This window comes from Amblyomma mixtum, chromosome 3, assembly GCF_055824585.1.
Source record: "Amblyomma mixtum isolate Tamu chromosome 3, ASM5582458v1, whole genome shotgun sequence".
NCBI lineage: Eukaryota > Metazoa > Arthropoda > Arachnida > Ixodida > Ixodidae > Amblyomma > Amblyomma mixtum.
The window spans coordinates 74,552,967-74,572,056 of record NC_143014.1 but is presented as its reverse complement, the minus strand read 5'-3'; the positions used below and the strand labels follow the sequence as shown (position 1 = coordinate 74,572,056).

Genomic DNA, 19,090 nt, shown 5'->3' with positions numbered 1-19,090 from the left:
TTTGAGAAGCCATACAGATGCGACGTTGAAATCGAAATTTTTGAGAATGACTGGACTGGAAGCGCGGCGCGCAATTCGGGCCGCCGCCGCATTGTCTGGTTGCAGCGAGATTATGGGATTATAGCCGTATAACATTTCAAAAATAGCTCTAACACAATAGTTCTACCGTGAACCGCGTCCGCAGTGAGCTGTCTGCGCACTGGACACGCCTGCCACTGCGCAGGCGTAGTTTGGTCCTTACGGAAGCGGATCACCCTAGCGGATCGCGCTGCGCTAAATCTCTAAGTCGATTCTTGAGAAAAAACGCACTTCACTCAATTTTACAATGCATCCCATTTCACCCAACACTACTCTTGGGCGAGAGTGCATTTGTTGACTTCTCTTGGTTATAGGTTTTTAAGAGAAGCAGCTTTCCTTGAAAAAGCTCTGAATTATCACCCAGTGCTTCGCTTAATACATCTACACCAATTTCTCATTCCTGAGAAGGCTGTCTTCATTTGATTTGTTGTGAGCCTCGATATCCTTGCCCAGCAGAGGATGGTCGCAGACGTTACCAGACCAAAAAAAGCTTGTACTATTAGCCATTTGTAAAATTTCGTTTCATACGTAATCAGTAGGTAGCACGAACTTTTTAGGCCATCTAGGCCACCGTTGTTTCGTTTTTATCAGGTTCTGCAGCAAACATTTTTTTCTATACACCTTGAGCTTGGAGCATGATATCCTTGGATGTTTATGCGCCACTAAACCCAACACAAAAGAACGATCTTTTCCGGCTTCACAAAAATGACTTCATGGCCGCTTCTATCCAACCTACCTTCTTGCCTTCCTGTATGCGCGGACTGTATGCGATTGCCTCGATACTGGATGCGAAACATAGAGGAGTACTTCGCTACAGTGCCGCCTACCGAGTTGGAACTTTTAATTTCACTGCCGCAGTCGGGAGTACATGCGCACGAGTGTCGGAGTTCCGGGCGGTTCATATTATGGCGGCCACTGCCACACACAGCACGCGGCTTAAGCCACAGTGGTTTGCGCTTGAGCTTCCCTCACGTTGAATCTCGTTATAACGAAGTTGAAGAGGTCCCGCGATTACTTCGTTATAGCCGTAGCTTCGTTATAGGCCGTGTTGACCGAGCTTCCAGGGGGAATCGTTATTCCTTCGTTATATCCATTATTTAGTTGCACTCGTTTCGTTATAACGAGGTTCGATTGTATTTCCGACCGCACCCTTTATTTATGGTAAGATGTTAATCAGCGTCGTCTACGCCATGTTGAGGGTTCGTAAGCCTGGCCCCAGTCGGTGTCAGTGGTTCTCCTGCAACATACGGGTGCCTATTGTCGCGGCAGCCCGCAGCTACAAGACTCCGTGCGTGGGATGGCGCGGGGCGCATGAATGTGACCGCGCCCCGTTGCTGTGCACCTCTGCACGCTCCACTGTTGGTTCCGGTTGGTCAGTCGTTTGAATCCACACGCGCAGGTGACTCGTAGCCTTTGTGGTTGTGTGAATACGGCTCAGGGCACGCACTTTCGTAGTTTGCGCCAGTGTTTAGCCTTTACGGAGGCGTTCTTTTAGCAGCGTCACAAAAACGCGCCCATAAAAATCTGTTAGCTGCCTCACTCTGGTCTGAGAGGTGCAGTCGCATTCAGTTGGCCTGTTGCCTCCTCGAGGTCTTTGTTCGGATTATCCCTTCGATCCCAGGGGTACATTACATTGGACACAAAATACAGGGTGTTTCAACGAAGGTGAACCAGAATTCTTAAAAGTAGGGTTTCTATGGTATAGAGGTGTCTTGTGCGGTATTCCAGTACTAGTGTTGGCGGACACCAGAAGAGTGAAATCATGTTAACCAGCAAGCTGGTTAACCATTTTTTAGGTTAACGCTTAACTGTTAGCCGCCTGGTGGAACCAGATTCGAAGCTAGCAGTTGGTAAAAGCCATAATACTTTAGAATTTCGAATACACGATTAGCCTTGGCGCTGTCGCTCTAATATTTTAAGCGTCACGAGCGCGCTTTTCCGCCTGCTCTAGAGCAGCGAACAGCGGCGAGCACCGAAGCGTGGGCGGGAAAGTCGGGTCACGGAGTGGCGTAAACTGGTGGGCGTTGCAAATCTTTCAAACGGATCGAAAGTACAGGTATCAGTACAGGTACAGGAAAGTACAGGCATTGCTGATATAGTGTAGTCACGTGATTTTTCGTCGGTTTGACCATTGCAGACAAACGCTTCCGTAAGCAGTAAGAGCTAACGCTCTTAAACATTCATTCGTTGACGGCGAGAGTCGCCGCTCCATGGATCGGAAAAACGGAAGTGCAGCAACCACGCAGCTCATTGCGTAATGCCACGACTCGGCCGACAATTGGCCATGAACGCGTTAACGAAGAATGTGAACAGGCTTCAGTGCTTCTGCCGTTATCTATCCCAACTATGCCCGGCGTGCACGGAAATGGGGCTGGCAGATAGTAGTGGGCGAAGCTGCGGCACGCGAGCACTCTAGCGGTGCATTCTCTGTAGCGGTGTCTCTAGCGGAGCACCCTAGCGGTGTCCCTGCTGTGCGCACGTCATCCCGTTTATTCAACTCCATGAGCATCCAACGTTTACACGGATCAACTAATGCCTTTAACAAATCTCTTTTGCCAGCCGCTATTCAAGACTGGAATCTGCTTCCAGAATCGGTTGTCATTGAATGCGATCCAGTAAGGTTTAAAGAACGTCTGATGTGTTATCTTGCTGTATAAATTTTCATTTCCCTTTCGTGACTATTTCTCTTTAGGCTTTTTGTGTGTGTGTGTGTTTTTTGTTTGTTCTTTTTTAATTCTTTTTTCCTTTTCCCCACCAATGTGAGTCATGTTGAATGTACTACTCTCCCCCTTATGTAATACCCCCCCCCCCCCCAGGGGCCTTTAAGGGTCAAATAAATGATGATGATTCGCGGGCATGTGGAAATGGGCAAAAAGCGGAAGACGGAAACCAGACTAGGACAGCCAGTGCAGATGCATCTCGTTAAGCGCTACCCGCGCTCTCGGTATAGTTTCGTTTTCACGCGTACTGTTGTGTGCGCTTGCGTCAGTGCGGCGGTGGAGCTTCATCATCAGTGGAAATCAAATTCGCGCCGCCCGTAAGCACGCGGATCATAAAAATGAGTTTCTTAAAGTTCCTGAAGCTGTAGCTGTACGCGGCGTTCTTTTGAAAGCACGCTTACAACGGCTTCGAATGACTGCTAATCTTGTGAACCATTTAACTCTTTCCGTACCGCGAATAAATGACCGAATGAGTTTTTAAACAACTTATTTCAAGAAATGCTAAATTCACTGCGCATTGTAATACGTCAAACTGTGTAGCTTATGTTTCCGAATGAAGAAAATGCTACAGTTGTGTGTAAAACTTCTCGAAAATTTATTGGTTAAATATGCTGGTAACAGAGTACAAGCAGAACAAAGCCGCTGCACTGAGCCAGGCATTGATTACAAAAATAAAATATACAAAACGTTGCACGTGTTCTTAGCTGCCATTCTTGCGATTATATATATATATATATATATATATATATATATATATATATATATATATATATATATATATATATATATATATATATATATATATATATATATATATATATATATATATATATATATATATATATATATATAATATAAGCAAACAAGGGAAGGGGTGTGAGGGGCTCGTTATAAATATGAAAGAAGCAAACAGCCACAGAAACCAAGGGGCACAGGGGATTTTTTATTTATTTATTTATTTTGTGGTGCTGATCAATTTAGAATATTACTGAATATGTTATCGCTTAAAGCTATGTTGTGTCCCCTTATCGCTTTTGTGTGTGTGCGCCCCCTCCTAACGACCACTCGCATTCCCCTCCTAACGACCACTCAATCCTCCTCCTAACGACCGCTTGCCCCTCGTCGCACGCTGTCGCCGGATGCCCCCCCACGGTGCGCCCCCGCACCCTCCTCCTGTTCTGGGAAGCCACTCCCTTCCGTGGACGCTTCTCCACTCCCTCCTTTCTTCGGGCGGCCAGTTCGGCTCCTGCCTCGGTCGACGCTGGTCGCACCCTCATCGGCTCTAAATAAACGAAGTCTAAAAGTACCGTGTGCGTCTTTCGCTGCATTCAACACAGCGACCGGACACGACAGTGGCGACGAGAAAGTGGATTCGACCCGCGCTACGCAACGCTATTGACAAGCCATGGCTACGCGAGGGTTTCCCAATCAGATACCAGAATTCAACGGCTCATCGTGGTCATCGTGGGTTGGACGCCTTCAGTTCTACTTTGAAGCTAACAACATCACAGACCCAGCCTTGAAGAGGGCCAACCTGCTGACGCTGTGCGGGGAGCAGACCTACGATACTGTCTGCGCCCTTATTCAGCCAAGCACACCAGCGGCAGTGTCTTACGACGACATCGTAAAAGCGCTGCAAAAGCACTACGACCCAAGGCCATCCGAGGTCTACAGCCGGGCTCGCTTCCAACGACGAGATCAACTGGGAGGAGAAACTGTGAGCGCCTACGTAGCCGCGCTCAAGAAGCTCGCTGCCGACTGCAATTTTGGAACGCTGTCGACAACAGCTACCGGGCAGGAGGGAGACGCAGCTTCTTCTGCTAACACCACCATGCTTCCCTTGGACGTGATGTTACGCGACAGATTTGTGTGCGGACTGAGTGACGAGTCACTGCAGCAGCGCCTGTTCGCTGAGAAGGACCTCACATTCAGCAAAGCTTACGACATCGCCGTTCGAGCGGAGAGCGCCGGTCACCAGCAGAGAGGGATTCGCCGGAACACCGAGCCGGTACACCAGACAAGCAACCAGGTGCGCAAGCCTTCTGTTGTTGTAAAATCGGTCAAAAAGGCACAACGCTGCTGGCGGTGTGACGACCAACACAACCCCCAGGGATGTCGATTCCAGTCAGCCACGTGTAATTTTTGCCACAAGCGAGGGCATATCGAAAGAGCATGCATTACGAAACGGAGACTTGCCAAGATAAAGTCACCTTCCCAGCCTAATCACAGCGTCAACGCCTCAGAGAATACGCCGCTATCTGATCTCCATGGAACAACATCAGCAACACCATCTGTGTTGTACGACCTGAACACCATGAATCTCGGCACGCGACCGAAGATTTTTACAGAAGTAAGCGTACATCACCAGCTGATTAAGTTCGAGGTGGACTCCGGCGCAGCCTGTACTCTGATCAGTGAGGACACGTTCCGAACTTCATGGCCATCTGACGCACCCGCCCTGCAACAAGACGACACGCACCTGCGAACGTGGTCAGGACAGAATCTGCCACTATTGGGCTCTGCCAACGTGCAGGTTAACTACAACGGCCAGACCCATACGCTACCTCTGCTTGTTGTGAAGGGCACAGGATCAAGCCTTCTAGGGAGAAACTGGTTTTCTCCACTAGGCGTGATGATATGCGGCATACACCAGACGCCGAGCCAGAACATGGTTGAGCAACTGCAAGAGAAATACGAAAGAGTATTCTCGGAAGAGATTCCAGGAAACGAAGGGCCCCCGGTCACACTGGAGTTGTTGGACAACGCGCAACCCAAATTTCTGAAGGCCAGGCCGGTGCCGTTTGCTCTCCGAGATTCAGTTGAAAAAGAGTTGGACAAACTGGAGCAGCAAGGTGTCATCGAGCCGACGCAGCATTCCATCAAACTCTCAGCGTACGACTACGCTCTGGTCTACCGCAATGGGAGTAAACATCAAAACGCCGATGCGCTAAGCCGTCTTCCACTAGACGCAACTGTTGACGAACCATTTCCACCAGGAGACGTTCTGATGTTCGAAGCACTGCCAGAACCTCCGCTTACAGCAGGCACAGTTGCAGCATCTACGCAGAAGTGCGCAGCTCTCCGGCTAGTTTACACAGCTGTTCAACAAGGCAACGTGCATAAACTCAAAGGGGACAACTTCGACGCTTACCGCAGGCGAGCTACAGAGTTGAGCACCCATCGCGGCTGCATCATATTTGGGTCCCGAGTTGTGATGCCGAGAGAACTACGCGCACAAGCTATGTCTCTCATCCACGCCGGACATCGGGGCATCGTTGCAATGAAAAAGTGTGCCAGAAGCTACATGTGGTGGCCTGGCATTGACAACGACATCGAAACAGTGGTGCGAGAATGCAAGCCTTGCCAGAGCAGCCGGAGCGCCCCGCCGAAAGCTCCTGTCCCAGAATGGGAAAAGCCAGACACACCATGGCACACACTGCACATTGATTTTGCAGGACCAATTGAGGGCTGCACTTTCCTTGTGGTCGTAGATGCCTACACAAAGTGGCTTGAGATAAGGCAAATGGGACAGACGACTTCGGCAGCAGTCATTGACAACCTCCGATCACTATTTGCAACGTTCGGCCTGCCGCGCAAGGTAGTGTCGGACAACGGAACACCGTTTGTGTCTGCGGAGATCCTCAAGTTTTATCGCGACAACGGGATCTCATCAGTTACATCGGCCCCCTACCACCCAGCGACAAACGGACAAGCCGAGCGCTACGTAGCCGAGCTAAAACGCGCCCTTGAAAGAGATCAGACAGGCTCGCTGCAGCGCCGCCTTGCGCGCTTTCTCTTCAAGCAGCACACGACGGTTCAGAGCACAACAGGCGAGACCCCCTCGAAAAAGATGTTCGAGCGTGAAATGCGAACCCAGCTCACAGCCATCCTCCCCGAGCCAAAGGCAGAGACGTTCCGGGAAGAAAAAGCAATTCCGCGCTGTGGCACGCTTAATGAGGGGCAGCGCGTCCTCGCCCGACAGTTTCTGAAAAAGCCACGCTGGGAGGAAGCTACAATTGTCAGACGCATAGGCCTGCGCTCTTGGCTCGTCAACATACATGGCACAGTAGCACGCCGACATCTCAACCAGCTGCGTAGATTTACGACGCCGTCTGAGAGCTGTCCGCCAGCAGAGAGAGAGCACGTGCACCATCTTCCCACATAGCCTGGCCCCTCTTCCCGGAAGAAGAGACTTCGCCCAGGACAGACCTAGGAGACACAGCGAACAACAGCCAGCCTACAAGTGTTTCTCCCCCGAGCGCACAAAGCCAGCGCGCCTCCACGCGTGAGCGCCGACCCCCTGCACGATACCAGGCAACTTTCTAAGGGGGAAGGAAGTGTTGTGTCCCCTTATCGCTTTTGTGTGTGTGCGCCCCCTCCTAACGACCACTCGCATTCCCCTCCTAACGACCACTCAATCCTCCTCCTAACGACCGCTTGCCCCTCGTCGCACGCTGTCGCCGGATGCCCCCCCACGGTGCGCCCCCGCACCCTCCTCCTGTTCTGGGAAGCCACTCCCTTCCGTGGACGCTTCTCCACTCCCTCCTTTCTTCGGGCGGCCAGTTCGGCTCCTGCCTCGGTCGACGCTGGTCGCACCCTCATCGGCTCTAAATAAACGAAGTCTAAAAGTACCGTGTGCGTCTTTCGCTGCATTCAACACAGCGACCGGACACGACAAGCTAATTGATTAGAAAAGCAGAAGAAAAAACAACCACTGCCGCCGGTGGGATCCGAACCCACCCCCCGGCGGCAGTGGTTGTTTTTTCTTCTGCTTTTATAATCAATTAGCTTTAAGCGATAACATATTCAGTAATATTCTAAATTGATCAGCACCACAAAATAAATTAATTAAAAATCCTTGCCGCCGCGGTGGCTCAGTGGCTATGGTGCTCGGCTGCTGACCCAAAAGACGCGGGTTCGATCCCGGCCGCGGCGGCTGGAATTTCTTTGGAGGAGAAATTCTAGAGGCCCGTGTACTGTGCGATGTCAGTGCACGTTAAAGAACCCCAGGTGGTCGAAATTTCCGGAGCCCTCCACTACGGCGTCTCTCATAGCCTTAGTCGCTTTGGGACGTTAAACCCCATAAACCAAACCAAACCAAACCAGCACAGCTTGCAGTTTTCTTTTTTTTTTGGTTGGTAATGGCCGTAGCCTTCCTTGACAGCTTAATGAAATCTGCTGGCACATTTGGTGAAATGTCTTAGCAGTATGTTGCAAAAGCCCTAAGACACGAAATAAAACCACTTCCATCATTTGCAAATCAAGCGCGCTGCATAAAATACAACGTGAACGGCAAAACGGAAAACGCGTTGGCACGCGCCGATGTAACGGGCCTCTCGCAATCAAAACTGAGATACCATTCCACGCGGTATTTGAAAAAGGACTGCATAAGAACTTACAAAAGTACTGCGTAGTTCTTCGCCTTCGATGAGCGCACGGCGAAACGGACTCCGTGATCGGCGACCGGCGGCCTACGTCGGGTACTCCTGCGCCTGCTCACCAACACGATGTTGTGCCCGGCAATTCTAAAGCATTTCGATCCTAAATTCGACGGGCGGTGCTCACACTGTGGGGAGGTGTCTGACACCTACCACATGGTGTGGGCCTGCCAGCAGAACCCATCCCTACCCCCTATCCCGAACCCCACCCGAGAGGACTGGGAGGCGACCCTGTCCGGTTGCTGCACCCTCGAGGCCCAAAGGGCCTTAACGCAGCGCGCCCGGGCTGCGGCAAACGCCAATGGTGTGCCTGACTAGGCATCCCACCTAGTGGTTGTAAGGGCGTGACCCTTCAGGTCACGACCCCCAACACCTCTCTCTATGATTAATAAATGTTTTCACCACCACCACCTACGTCTGGTCAATTTCATTTTTCACGTCGTCTGCTCGCATTAGAAAATAAACTGAAACCAAATAAAAGGCGTCATAGGAGCAAACTAGATAGCGCAGCTTGTCCAGGTGCGCAGTCTTTAATTTTTGGTTGTAGGTTCAAGACGTCAGTCATGTACGACCGATGGCCTATGGCGCGTTAAGCAAAGAATTAGTCAAATTTTCATTCGGAATTTTAACTGCAAAAGGTAAGCGTCCAGTTCGGTGGAGCGTTGTTCAAGTGCTGAAAAGAAAATATTGCTGCTGCGGTCACTCCGATGGTTATCGTTGAAATGTGGCAACATTTCAGAGCGAAAGCTTTACTGGCCGCCGCGGTGGCTTAGTGGTTATGGTGCTCGGCTGCTGACCCGAAAGACGCGGGTTCGATCCCGGCTGCGGCGGTTGAATTTCTTTGGAGGAGAAATTCTAGATGCCCGTGTACTGTGCTATGTCAGTGCACGTTAAAGAACCCCGGGTGGTCGAAATTTCCGGAGCCCTCCACTCTCTCGTAGACTTAGTCGTTTGGGACGTTAAACCCCATAAACCAAACCAAACCGAAAGCTCTACTCCTCCCGCACAAAGCTGGGGGTCATGTGGCAGCGAAATTTGACCTTCAAACGAGGAGGAACGGAGGCTTGGCTCTGACGTCATGCCACGTGATTTACCACCCATCGGCACAGCTGCGCGCGTTGAACCGACGGCGCTCTCTCCTCGAAACTATCGAATCACGTGACTCGCTGCGCCTCGCCGCAGCTGCGTATGCGGAGCCGACGGCACCCTCGCAATTGCCGGAAATCGCGTTGCGCGTCGTTCACTATATAAGTGTGGCGTGTTCTTGCGTTCACACAAAGCCATGAATGAGCAGCGTGCCGCAACTAGTGCTTCGACAATGTATCGTCGCCGTCAAGCGGAATCTGATCTTTACGATATGGGAAGGCGTCAGATTGGATAACCATGCTTAACAGCTTTCGCTCGTCTTACTAGATTAAGCAGGGTTGAACCACAGCAAATTTTGAGCTCATTCCATGGTTTAGTGAAGCGGAGCCTATACATGAGCACTAAGCATGACACGTATATCGCCAAAAAAGCTGCATTTGTGCAGAATTCCTCTGCTAACACATTACCGCAGGCGTTGCGGCAGCTGGGCTACAGTGCCGCCGGCACTGTAGCCGCCCAGCTGCCGCTTCTCGTTCCTTTTGTTAACCGTACGCCGTAGCTATGTTATATTCTAGGCACTATAGCTCTGTTGAATACGTTACGCGAGATTCGGAGGTCATGGGTTGGGATCTTTCCAGCGGTATGTGGTTCTTTTCTGCATCTTTGTTCCAAAAGCATTGTTCCAACGTTCCAAAAGCTGCTCGAAAGTCATTTTGGCCAATCACGTCACTGGTTGTATCCTGCTATGTTGTGGTGCTACGAACGTTTTAAGTGCCTATTTTTCAGCCATTTCCGGATACAGCCATATATGTAGAATGGTCTACGAAAGAGTGGCAATATTTTTTGCTTTCCCATTTCCTGCTCAATAGGCCATCTTTTCATATGTGATGGTTGGAGTACACCCCAAGGTATTCGTGTGCTGCCTAGTGGCATGCTGTTGTCGAATCGTGCGGGAGAGTCGAATTCAAGGCAGAACTGTACGTTGGCTACGACCAATTCAAGCGCGATCGAACTGAGATACTGTAGCCGCCGCGGTGGCTCAGGTGCTCGGCTGCTGACCCGAAAGACGCGGGTTCGATCCCGGCCGCGGCGATCGCATCTCGATGGATGCGAAATGTTGGAGGTCCGTGTACTGTGCGATGTCAGCGCACGTTAAAGAACCCCCAGGTGGTCGAAATTTTCCCGCAGCCCTCCACTACGGCGTCTCTCGTAGCCTGAGTCGCTTTGGGACATTAAACCTCGTAAAGCTGAAACCTGAGATAACAGAGCGCGCCGAAGGTATTCGGGGGTTTCCGTACCTGATCATGAGCTGGCGCGATGGGTGCTGGTATCTAAAGAGTAGCAGTGCTCACATGCCTGCATTCCTTACAATTGGGTTTCTAACAATGGTTCTCCACCAAAGGCGCGTATACGCTGTGTGCGCACAGCTCATTAGACCCCGTCCCGCCGTCCTGAAAGGGTCTCTGCATCGAGGAGTGTCATTTCTCTTTGCGATCCTTTTCAAGGCCCCGGACGGTTTAAGGGTTCACCTTTTGTCCGCTACGAAGCGCGATATTGATTTCGATGGCGAATTCTATGGAGCGGCGTCGCGCCTCCTGTATAGCCATTGTAGCTCTCGCAGAACCACTGTCTGCACGTTTCGAGCTCGGTTTGAACTTGAAGGTCATGGCTCAACATTTTTGACACGGTGTGCGGTAGTTCTTCCTACGAGAGAGAAAAAACCAGTTTCGTGCTGTCGGGTCCTCCAAGCACTCGCGACTATACAGAGCAAACTTCTCAATCTTCGATTTTTACGCCCGCAAGGTATTTGATGCGTCGTCCAAGGGGTTACCACGGAAGGTAACCCGTTGTGTCCTGTGTTCGTAGATGATTTTCGAGGTTAAACGACTTATCGCCGTCATATTTGCTGCCGCAGCGTGCAATCAGCTGTCCGCGCAATCTCGCATGTTGAGCTTGCGCGCTTCGTTTTGAAGGCGGAAGTTTTTTCTACCACTTGGCGCCAGCATTTTCGAAAGTTGAACTACAGTGCCTCAAGCAGTTATTCTAAATCAATATTCCGTCCATGCTCGGGGGCACTGCCTTTGGCATACGTGGGCGTTCTCGTCTCGTGGCTTGATTAATTCGTGTATTGCTGATACGCCCGAGCTTAAAACCGGCCATCGTTTTGCTGAAATGTCGTTCCTTTCGCTTGCAGGGTCCTTTTCAGAACGTTGCAAGAAGTTTATCTGAGAAACGGAATTAAGATTGCTCTCCGGGAACATATTCCGGAAAGACTTAAGACTTAATGCAAAGTAGAATTAGTTTTGCAAATTTTCGAGTCGCGTCTGCGGTGCATACGAGCGATGTTCTAAGCTGCCATGGGAGCGAGGCGGGGCGACAGTGGGTTGTCGCTCTGGATGCGTAGGATGCGGGGCGGTGCAGTTGAGGGTGTTCTAGAGGAAATGAGGTCAGTGTGCTAGAAGCTTACTTTCAGTACGTGTATGAGGTCATTGTTTGGGAATCTCCCGCAGAGTTTGCAGTTCGAATGTCCCGAGTGTGTGTTGGTGTCAGATGTTACGTAACTCAGATGGCGTGCGTACAGCTGGCAGCCGTCTACGCGTATAGCTCGTCCACTTCTTGACAAATCTCTCTGGATGGCGTGCTCCTGTCACGAATGTTGACAGGTTAGAACGGGCTTAAATGAGTAGACACCATATTTTGGTTGTTGTCCAGCGAGAGCTGTTACTGGCATCTACCTTTACGATACAGCGGCTCTGAAGCGTGACCACCCCCTGCACACCCAGGGCCACGCGCTTCGTGCGACCTAACTTTGTCGTAATGGGGTGGGTCGCGCTGTCGTAAGGCGTCGCCAAACACATAGCAACGCCTCTCGGACGCTGCACGTAGGCATATATTAATACTAAGAAACTCTGTGGCGCTATAACTCATAATGCTAACTTTTAAGCTGCGCACGCGCAGTGGTAGGCTCGCGGCAAGACGGGGCCACTACGCAGCCGGCGTCCGCAAAGCCGGTTATGTCTACGCTAGTACGTCCCCGCTGTGCTAAATCTTGTTAGTGATGTCCACTGTTGATGTCCAACGCCGACTGTTGTGACCTGTGGCCACCCAAGGGGTACACATGCATAGCAAAATTAACGTTCGTTATAGCTGACGACAGCAAGTGAACACGTACAGTCTTTGTCAAAAGTTTAGAGTCCAGAGGGTTTGCTTCTAAGCCTTGTAGTGGGACTCCTGAAGCAATCTGGGAAGTCCTACCCATTGAAGAAGGCAGAACCAGAAACCTTCTTACCCGGAGGAAATTTGGAGCGCTGGAGATGCATTACGAACCACACAGTGAGGCTCGGAAGCAAACCCCCTGGGCTCCAAACTTTTGACAAAGGCTGTACGTCTCAGTAGATGTGAGGGGCACGAGCTGTCAGCCATATGGAAACGGCATCCATTACAAGGTTGGCTAAACCTGGCTGAACGCTGCTGCGTTTCCCAATTTTGGAGGCCGCGTGAGCCAACGTTGTTGCAGCCGCCTGAACGGACCCGTAGACCTCGTGCGGTATTGTCGGGATACAACTCAAGAACGAAGCGGCAGATACCCTCAATGGAGGCCCCCCCAGCCAACGGCATCGACCGATATTCATGACGCCGCGGTTAATATTAGAAAAGCCATAGTTATTTCTCATTCATCTGCCATCCCCCGCAGTTTCACGCTAGGCGGCCTAAGGTGATCGGTCAAGGGGGAGAGGGAAAAAACTGGTCAAGGAGGATCCGCCGACGCCATCGGCTGGAAGGGCTCCTTTAGCGGCATTTGCCGTTGCGTTCTCGAGTTGTGCAGCTTCGGATAGGGCGCTGTTCTAGGAACAGTCGTCGAAGAAAACTATGGCATTTCTTAGTGTAGATTAATTTGATCTGTTTGAATACTTCAAATTATTTCCAACTATTCGAATATGTTTTAGAAGTACACGATTTCATGCTTTATTCGGCGGATTAGAGGATATTCGTTCGAAGCTTTCGAATATTCGCAGACCCGTACTGGTAATATAGCTGCTTCATCATTCGTTTGGCATTGCGGCTCAAAGCGCAGGCTGGCGTAGAAGCTAGCTTCAGTCAAATTAAACGAAGAAGCGAATGCATCGCAGATTTAATCTTCACGTGACCTGAACCGAACTTTGACGTCATGACCACCATTTTGCTAGGGTTGTAGCCATGGGGTTTCCCCAGGAATTAAAATTTAGGTGTAGGGTGTGCGAATTTCTAGGGGTGGTGGAGGGTAGAGAAGTGGTAGTCATTTCTGTCGTTGATGTGTGTCGCGTAGGACTAGATAGTCGAATACAACATTATACAGGGACCCAGAAATGATTTAGATGGGCATATTCTAGTGCAACAGATCTGTAGAGGTAGTCTTTGTGGTATTCGAGTCAAATTTGAAAGCTCTGCGTGGACCCTATAATTTAGAAACAATTTTTGAAAATCGCTGCTAGCAGTAGCTCGCAACCGATTAGGGAGAGACACACCACCACGCGTCCCCTGCCCCGATGACGTCAGTCGTGAGATTGAAAACAGGTGGGAAAAAAATTCGTTACGAAATACGGTGCCTTCAGAAATTAGCTCTAAAGCAATATGGTGTTGAAATAAGTTTACCGGGCTCAGATTTCTTATCATTCAAAAGAGCATGAAGCTGAAAATTTTGTGGACAATCCATGGACGGTGCCGACGTGCAAAGGATTCTTCTCGTTCTTCGTTAAATAAGGATTCTTCGTTAAATAAAATTGGTGCCACCTAGCTGGCGACTGATCGAGCAAGTTTTTAACATGCATCAAATAAAACTCCCATAAAATACTATGCAAATTAATCTAATGCTACAGCGTACGCGCTTCTGCCTACTTTTGGAACCTTTGAACATTGCATTGCTATGGGAAACGTGCACTTTCAGATATCTGTAGGAGGCCGCGGCGGCTGAATTTCTTTGGAGGAGAAATTCTAGAGGCCCGTGTACTGTGCGATGTCAGTGCACGTTAGAGAACCCCAGGTGGTCGAAATTTCCGGAGCCCTGGAGCCCTTCACTACGGCGCCTCATAGCCTGAGTCGCTTTGGGACGTTAAACCCCAATAAACCAAACCAAACCAAGATATCCGTAGGACGTGCTTTCCAGGTCTGCCGATCGGTGCATGTGACGCATCGTCTTCGTCACTGTCGCGAGTACTGAAGCCGCTTTTCTCCCGTTCGCGTCACGAAAGCTGCTCGGCAGCACGAAGCGCGAGCGCATGCTCCGCATTACTGCGCCAAGTCTGGGGGCGGTCGACGATAGACGCTTGCGCCCGCGCAGGCGGCCGACCCCGCAGTCTCTTCTCGGCCGGAAGTGTGCCTGGGCGGGGAAGTCTTTCGCTCTTTCGCGGTCGCTGTCTGTGGCCGATCTGCTCGGCGGATTGCGGCGGAAACTCTGGCGCGCTCTTGGCCAGCCTAGCCCAGCCAGCGGTTGGAACAAATGGCCTTTCCTGGCCGCCGCCGCTGCTCTGGGGCGTGACAGAACGTCGCGGTACCGCGCTGGCTGGCCCCAGAGTCGCGCAACTCGCGCATGACCGTTCGTTGCGCGCGGCCTCTTTAAACGGCGCCAGTTTTTTTTTTTTTTTTGTAAGCTGTTTAATGTGTACTTGCATTTTGAAAACGCGCCGCGCCGGATAGGTGTTCTGAAAGTTTTCCTAAAGCGTATACCCATCGTACCGATCGTACCCATCGTACTCTGCCCACGTTCGAGTTGCTTCGCGTGCTTATGACGGAGCGTTTCGTGCAGCCTTTCTGTTGACGTCGTGCCGCGTGAGCAGTGACGTTCGATCCAGTCAAAAGTAAAAACGTCGGAAATTTGACTGGAGCCAGCTGGATTTTATTGTAGCTGCCCTGCAATTGGAGAAATGGGTCCCATCCAGGAGATCAGTAAAAGGGCGTACGCTAAGGACGGATACAATCAATAGGGTACCACACACATTCTGTTCAGACCACTCATCGAAAGCGGGCCTTATATAAGCTAGGAAAGATCTAAAAATTAAACGCATGTGTTGCCATCACTCACCTATTTCGTGAATAAATTGCGTGAGTCGACATATTTTTGGGCTCGTACCGTAGGGGCTACTCTAGCTGCACTGACATTCTCTTAAAAACTGTGGCAACCTTTCCTTTTCAGTAAGATCATGAGTTTGGTTTGACTGGCGGAAAGATTTTTAAACCCGGTTTTTTCGGGGATCAATGAGCCCTTTGCTGTCGGATAAATGTTGGCATAGACAGTCAGTTTTTACTGAAAAATTGGATGGGGTTGTCATCAGTGCCTCTCTAAATGTGCTATGCCGCTCGCAGCACACAAGCTTTGGCAGGAGCTCTGTTCTCGAAGCAGTGCTGCCTCAGCGATGCTGGAAATTGATGCACTTAGCAGTTTATTCTTATGGTTGCCGAGCTATTGCCGAGGCCGTGATTCAGAAGCAGAAAAAATCTGAATGCCAAGAAAGAGGGCGGCAGCCGACCGTGAAACGTTCAGGCCAGTGGTGGTACCTTATCTTCATAAGCTTTCACACCACCTCAAGAGTTGTGAACAAGCATCGTGTCCCTCTGGAGTTTTCTGTGCCGAACAAGCTTTCAAAGCTATGCTCCCGCATGTGCGGTGATGGAAGGCATGGCTGCCAAATCGGGCACAGGACAATCTTTGTCCCATCCAGCATCGGAGTGGTGTGTGCCTTCCCTCTTTCATGTGGAAAGACTTGCATCGGGCAGACAGGGCAATGTATTAATGAGCAACTCTGAAAGCGTGCTCTAAATATAAAGAATAAAGTTGACAAAGGTGTACATTTTGTGTCGCACATTAAAGATTGCATCAGTTGTGCGCCACGATTCGATTCGGAGAGATGTCTATTTTTGGCAGAAGCAAAAGTGAGGTCATGCGGCTGGTCCTAGAAGCTTATCATGTTAAGAAAAAAAGCAGAAGACTGCATTAGCGATACTTCCTGTCCTTTTACACAGCCGAGTGCAAGTTCCTGTGCTCGCGTTGCTAACTCGTCTCTGATGCCTTTCCTATTTTATTTGCTTAAGCAAGGGTGGCCGAACACACACATATGTGTATATATATAATACATATATATATATAATACATATATATATATATATATATATATGTATATATATATATATGTATATATATATATAATATGTATATATATGTATATAATTTGTATATATATGTATATGTGGGCCGCCGCGGTGGCTCAGTGGCTATGGTGCTCGGCTGCTGACCCGAAAGACGCGGGTTCGATCCCGGCCGCGGCGGCTGGAATTTCTTTGGAGGAGAAATTCTAGAGGCCCGTGTACTGTGCGATGTCAGTGCACGTTAAAGAACCCCAGGTGGTCGAAATTTCCGGAGCCCTTCACTACGGCGTCTCTCATAGCCTCAGTCGCTTTGGGACGTTAAACACCATAAACTAAACTAATATATATGTATATGTGTATATATATATGTATATGTGTGTGTATATGTGTATATGTATATTCGCACTTACCGTTCACCATGAGAATATGATGCACCAACTAGCCCCAACTGAAGTTTTATTGAAATTAGCCGTTTATGCGAAGAACAAAGTATACTGAAAGTTTGCACAAGTTTAGTGCAGTATGTGAAGGCGCATTGAATAAAGTGAACCTCAGTTAGTTCACATTGGACACATTGCAAGTCATACTGAGTGCGATAGTACCTTTCAAGTTGTGCACACTACATGTGGGAAATATCTGCACAACTTTACTTGCATCAAGGTGAAGCAAAAGGAAAAGAGTGACTTGTGAGGATTGCAAGAAGTTGCTCAGCATAGTGCCGACATATTTGATACTAGAATTGCACACTTCCATGGAGATAAAACCAAACAAGCAAGCGTGGCACGCAAGCAACAGGAATGCTGAATACGTATTCAGAGAACACTTCTGCCGAACCAGTGGCACTTGCTCAATGAGTTCAGTCATTTTTAATTTTGGCGCACCAAAGGTAGTGCAAATGAATATGGTTTGCCAGATCAAGCTGTTAAAAGCTTTTTGTATAAAAACCATGTTAGTTTTGCTGTGTACATAAATATGTGAATGTCGGGACTAACGAGCATACCGAAGAGCATTGCCCAAGCTACTTTAGTTCAGCGCATGCAGCACCAGATACTTTGCTTAGACCAGAGGCTAACTACAGGCTTTTTCCCTGTGGTGGTAGTCTATATGTTCGAAATGTGTTGGTTGGGAATGTTTATACTTGATACAATGGGTTCAGTAGGACAAATTGAATGCAACAGCTAAGACCCGCTGGACGCAGTGGTGCAAATTGGAGTCCATTTAGAATTAGTGTTGAACTGGGATCATTTGAGCTCTGTTGGCAGAGACTGATCCAACAAGTGTCTGCTTAACAAACCAAGACTACCGCCATGTCCTACTGGCCGTCCGTTTGGGCTAACAAATTATCCATCTGTCTCTCTGGAGCCAGTTCGAAACTTAATGCTCCAGTGGCCTTTTTTTTCTTTTACTTGTGTACTGGCAGTCTTGTCAGTTTCGCTTAGATTTGAGATAAATGCCACTCTTAGAGGACAAATATTATGGGGCACAGCTCACAATCAGTGTTCGGTGGTCAGGGCTCATAACTCTAAATGACGCAAAATGGAGTAGAAATGCCTGTTGGACACATTTAGTTGCATGACTTGTTCGAAATGTCAGTTCTCCTTTACTGACCAGTGAAGATGTCAATGTGAGGAAATGTGTTTTGGTTCTCCAGTCGATCCACTTGACTACAGTTCTACCCCCTAGGTTTTCTTTGGGGCACCATGCTAAGGAAGTGCTAATTTGAGCCTGTTGATATGACAAACTTCACAGGATGCAATTAGGCATGCCTGTGCTGTTGCAAATATTGATGTCCTCAGATCTGTGCTACATCTTGATGTGCGGCCATGTCTCTTGCAATCTGTGCATTTGCCCGTGCATTAATTGTTCAAGCATGCAGTTTAAATCAGAAATTTTTGTATCCAAGAAACCCAAAAATTGCTGTACAGCATACATTTTTATCTGCCACAGTGGCTCAGTAGCTTTGGTGTTTGGGGAGTGATCCCAAGGCAGTGGATTTGATACTAGCTTCGGTGGCTGCATTTCGATGAAGGTGAAATATGAAAATGTCTGTGTTGTGTGATGTCAGCGCATTGTCAATTCCAGGGGATACAGGTGAAATTAATATACAGCGTTCCACTACACCATCCCTTGTAGCAAATGTCACTTCGGAACAGTAAACCCCATAATTTACAATTTCTGTTGAGCTTGTAGAATACAACCTTTTGCGTTCATCATACCACGTCTTGATATTAAGACCTTATTTCCACTAGTGTAGCTTCCAGGGTACTTTAATGTTGCCATGTTCCACTGCACTGAATGTTGAAGCTTACTGGTGTGGTGTTTGTTCCAGCGGGCTCAATTTCTTGGACCTGATGGTGCGACAAGGCGCTCTTGACAACCTTCCAAAAACACCATTCATCATGGGATTTGAATGCTCTGGAGAAGTGGAGGCTGTGGGTGAAGGTGTAACAGATTTCAAGGTAAGAACTGGATAGACACAAGCATGTGTAGTCTCAAAATATGCTATAAGAATGAACCGACTTACAATATTTATGGGGTCTAGATGTAGTCTCTTGCCCCTAGGCTATCCTGTTAATATTGTTTCTGGAATTGTGCAGGATTGTATGGTGCTGAAAATCTATCAGTATTTTTCAGTCTGAAACAAAACAT

General features: G+C 49.1%; 1 protein-coding gene across 2 annotated transcripts in view; it reads left to right on the top strand.

The window, feature by feature from the left end:
- The window catches only part of LOC149350610 (putative NADPH-dependent quinone oxidoreductase VAT1L), a 50,520-nt gene that overhangs the window by 17,677 nt on the left and 13,753 nt on the right, over positions 1 to 19,090 (top strand). For both annotated transcript variants that reach the window (XM_089579673.1, XM_089579672.1), the window contains exon 2: positions 18,771 to 18,900. In XM_089579673.1, coding sequence (XP_089435799.1) covers positions 18,771 to 18,900 — 130 coding nt within the window. The remainder of the gene's footprint in view (positions 1 to 18,770; positions 18,901 to 19,090) is intronic.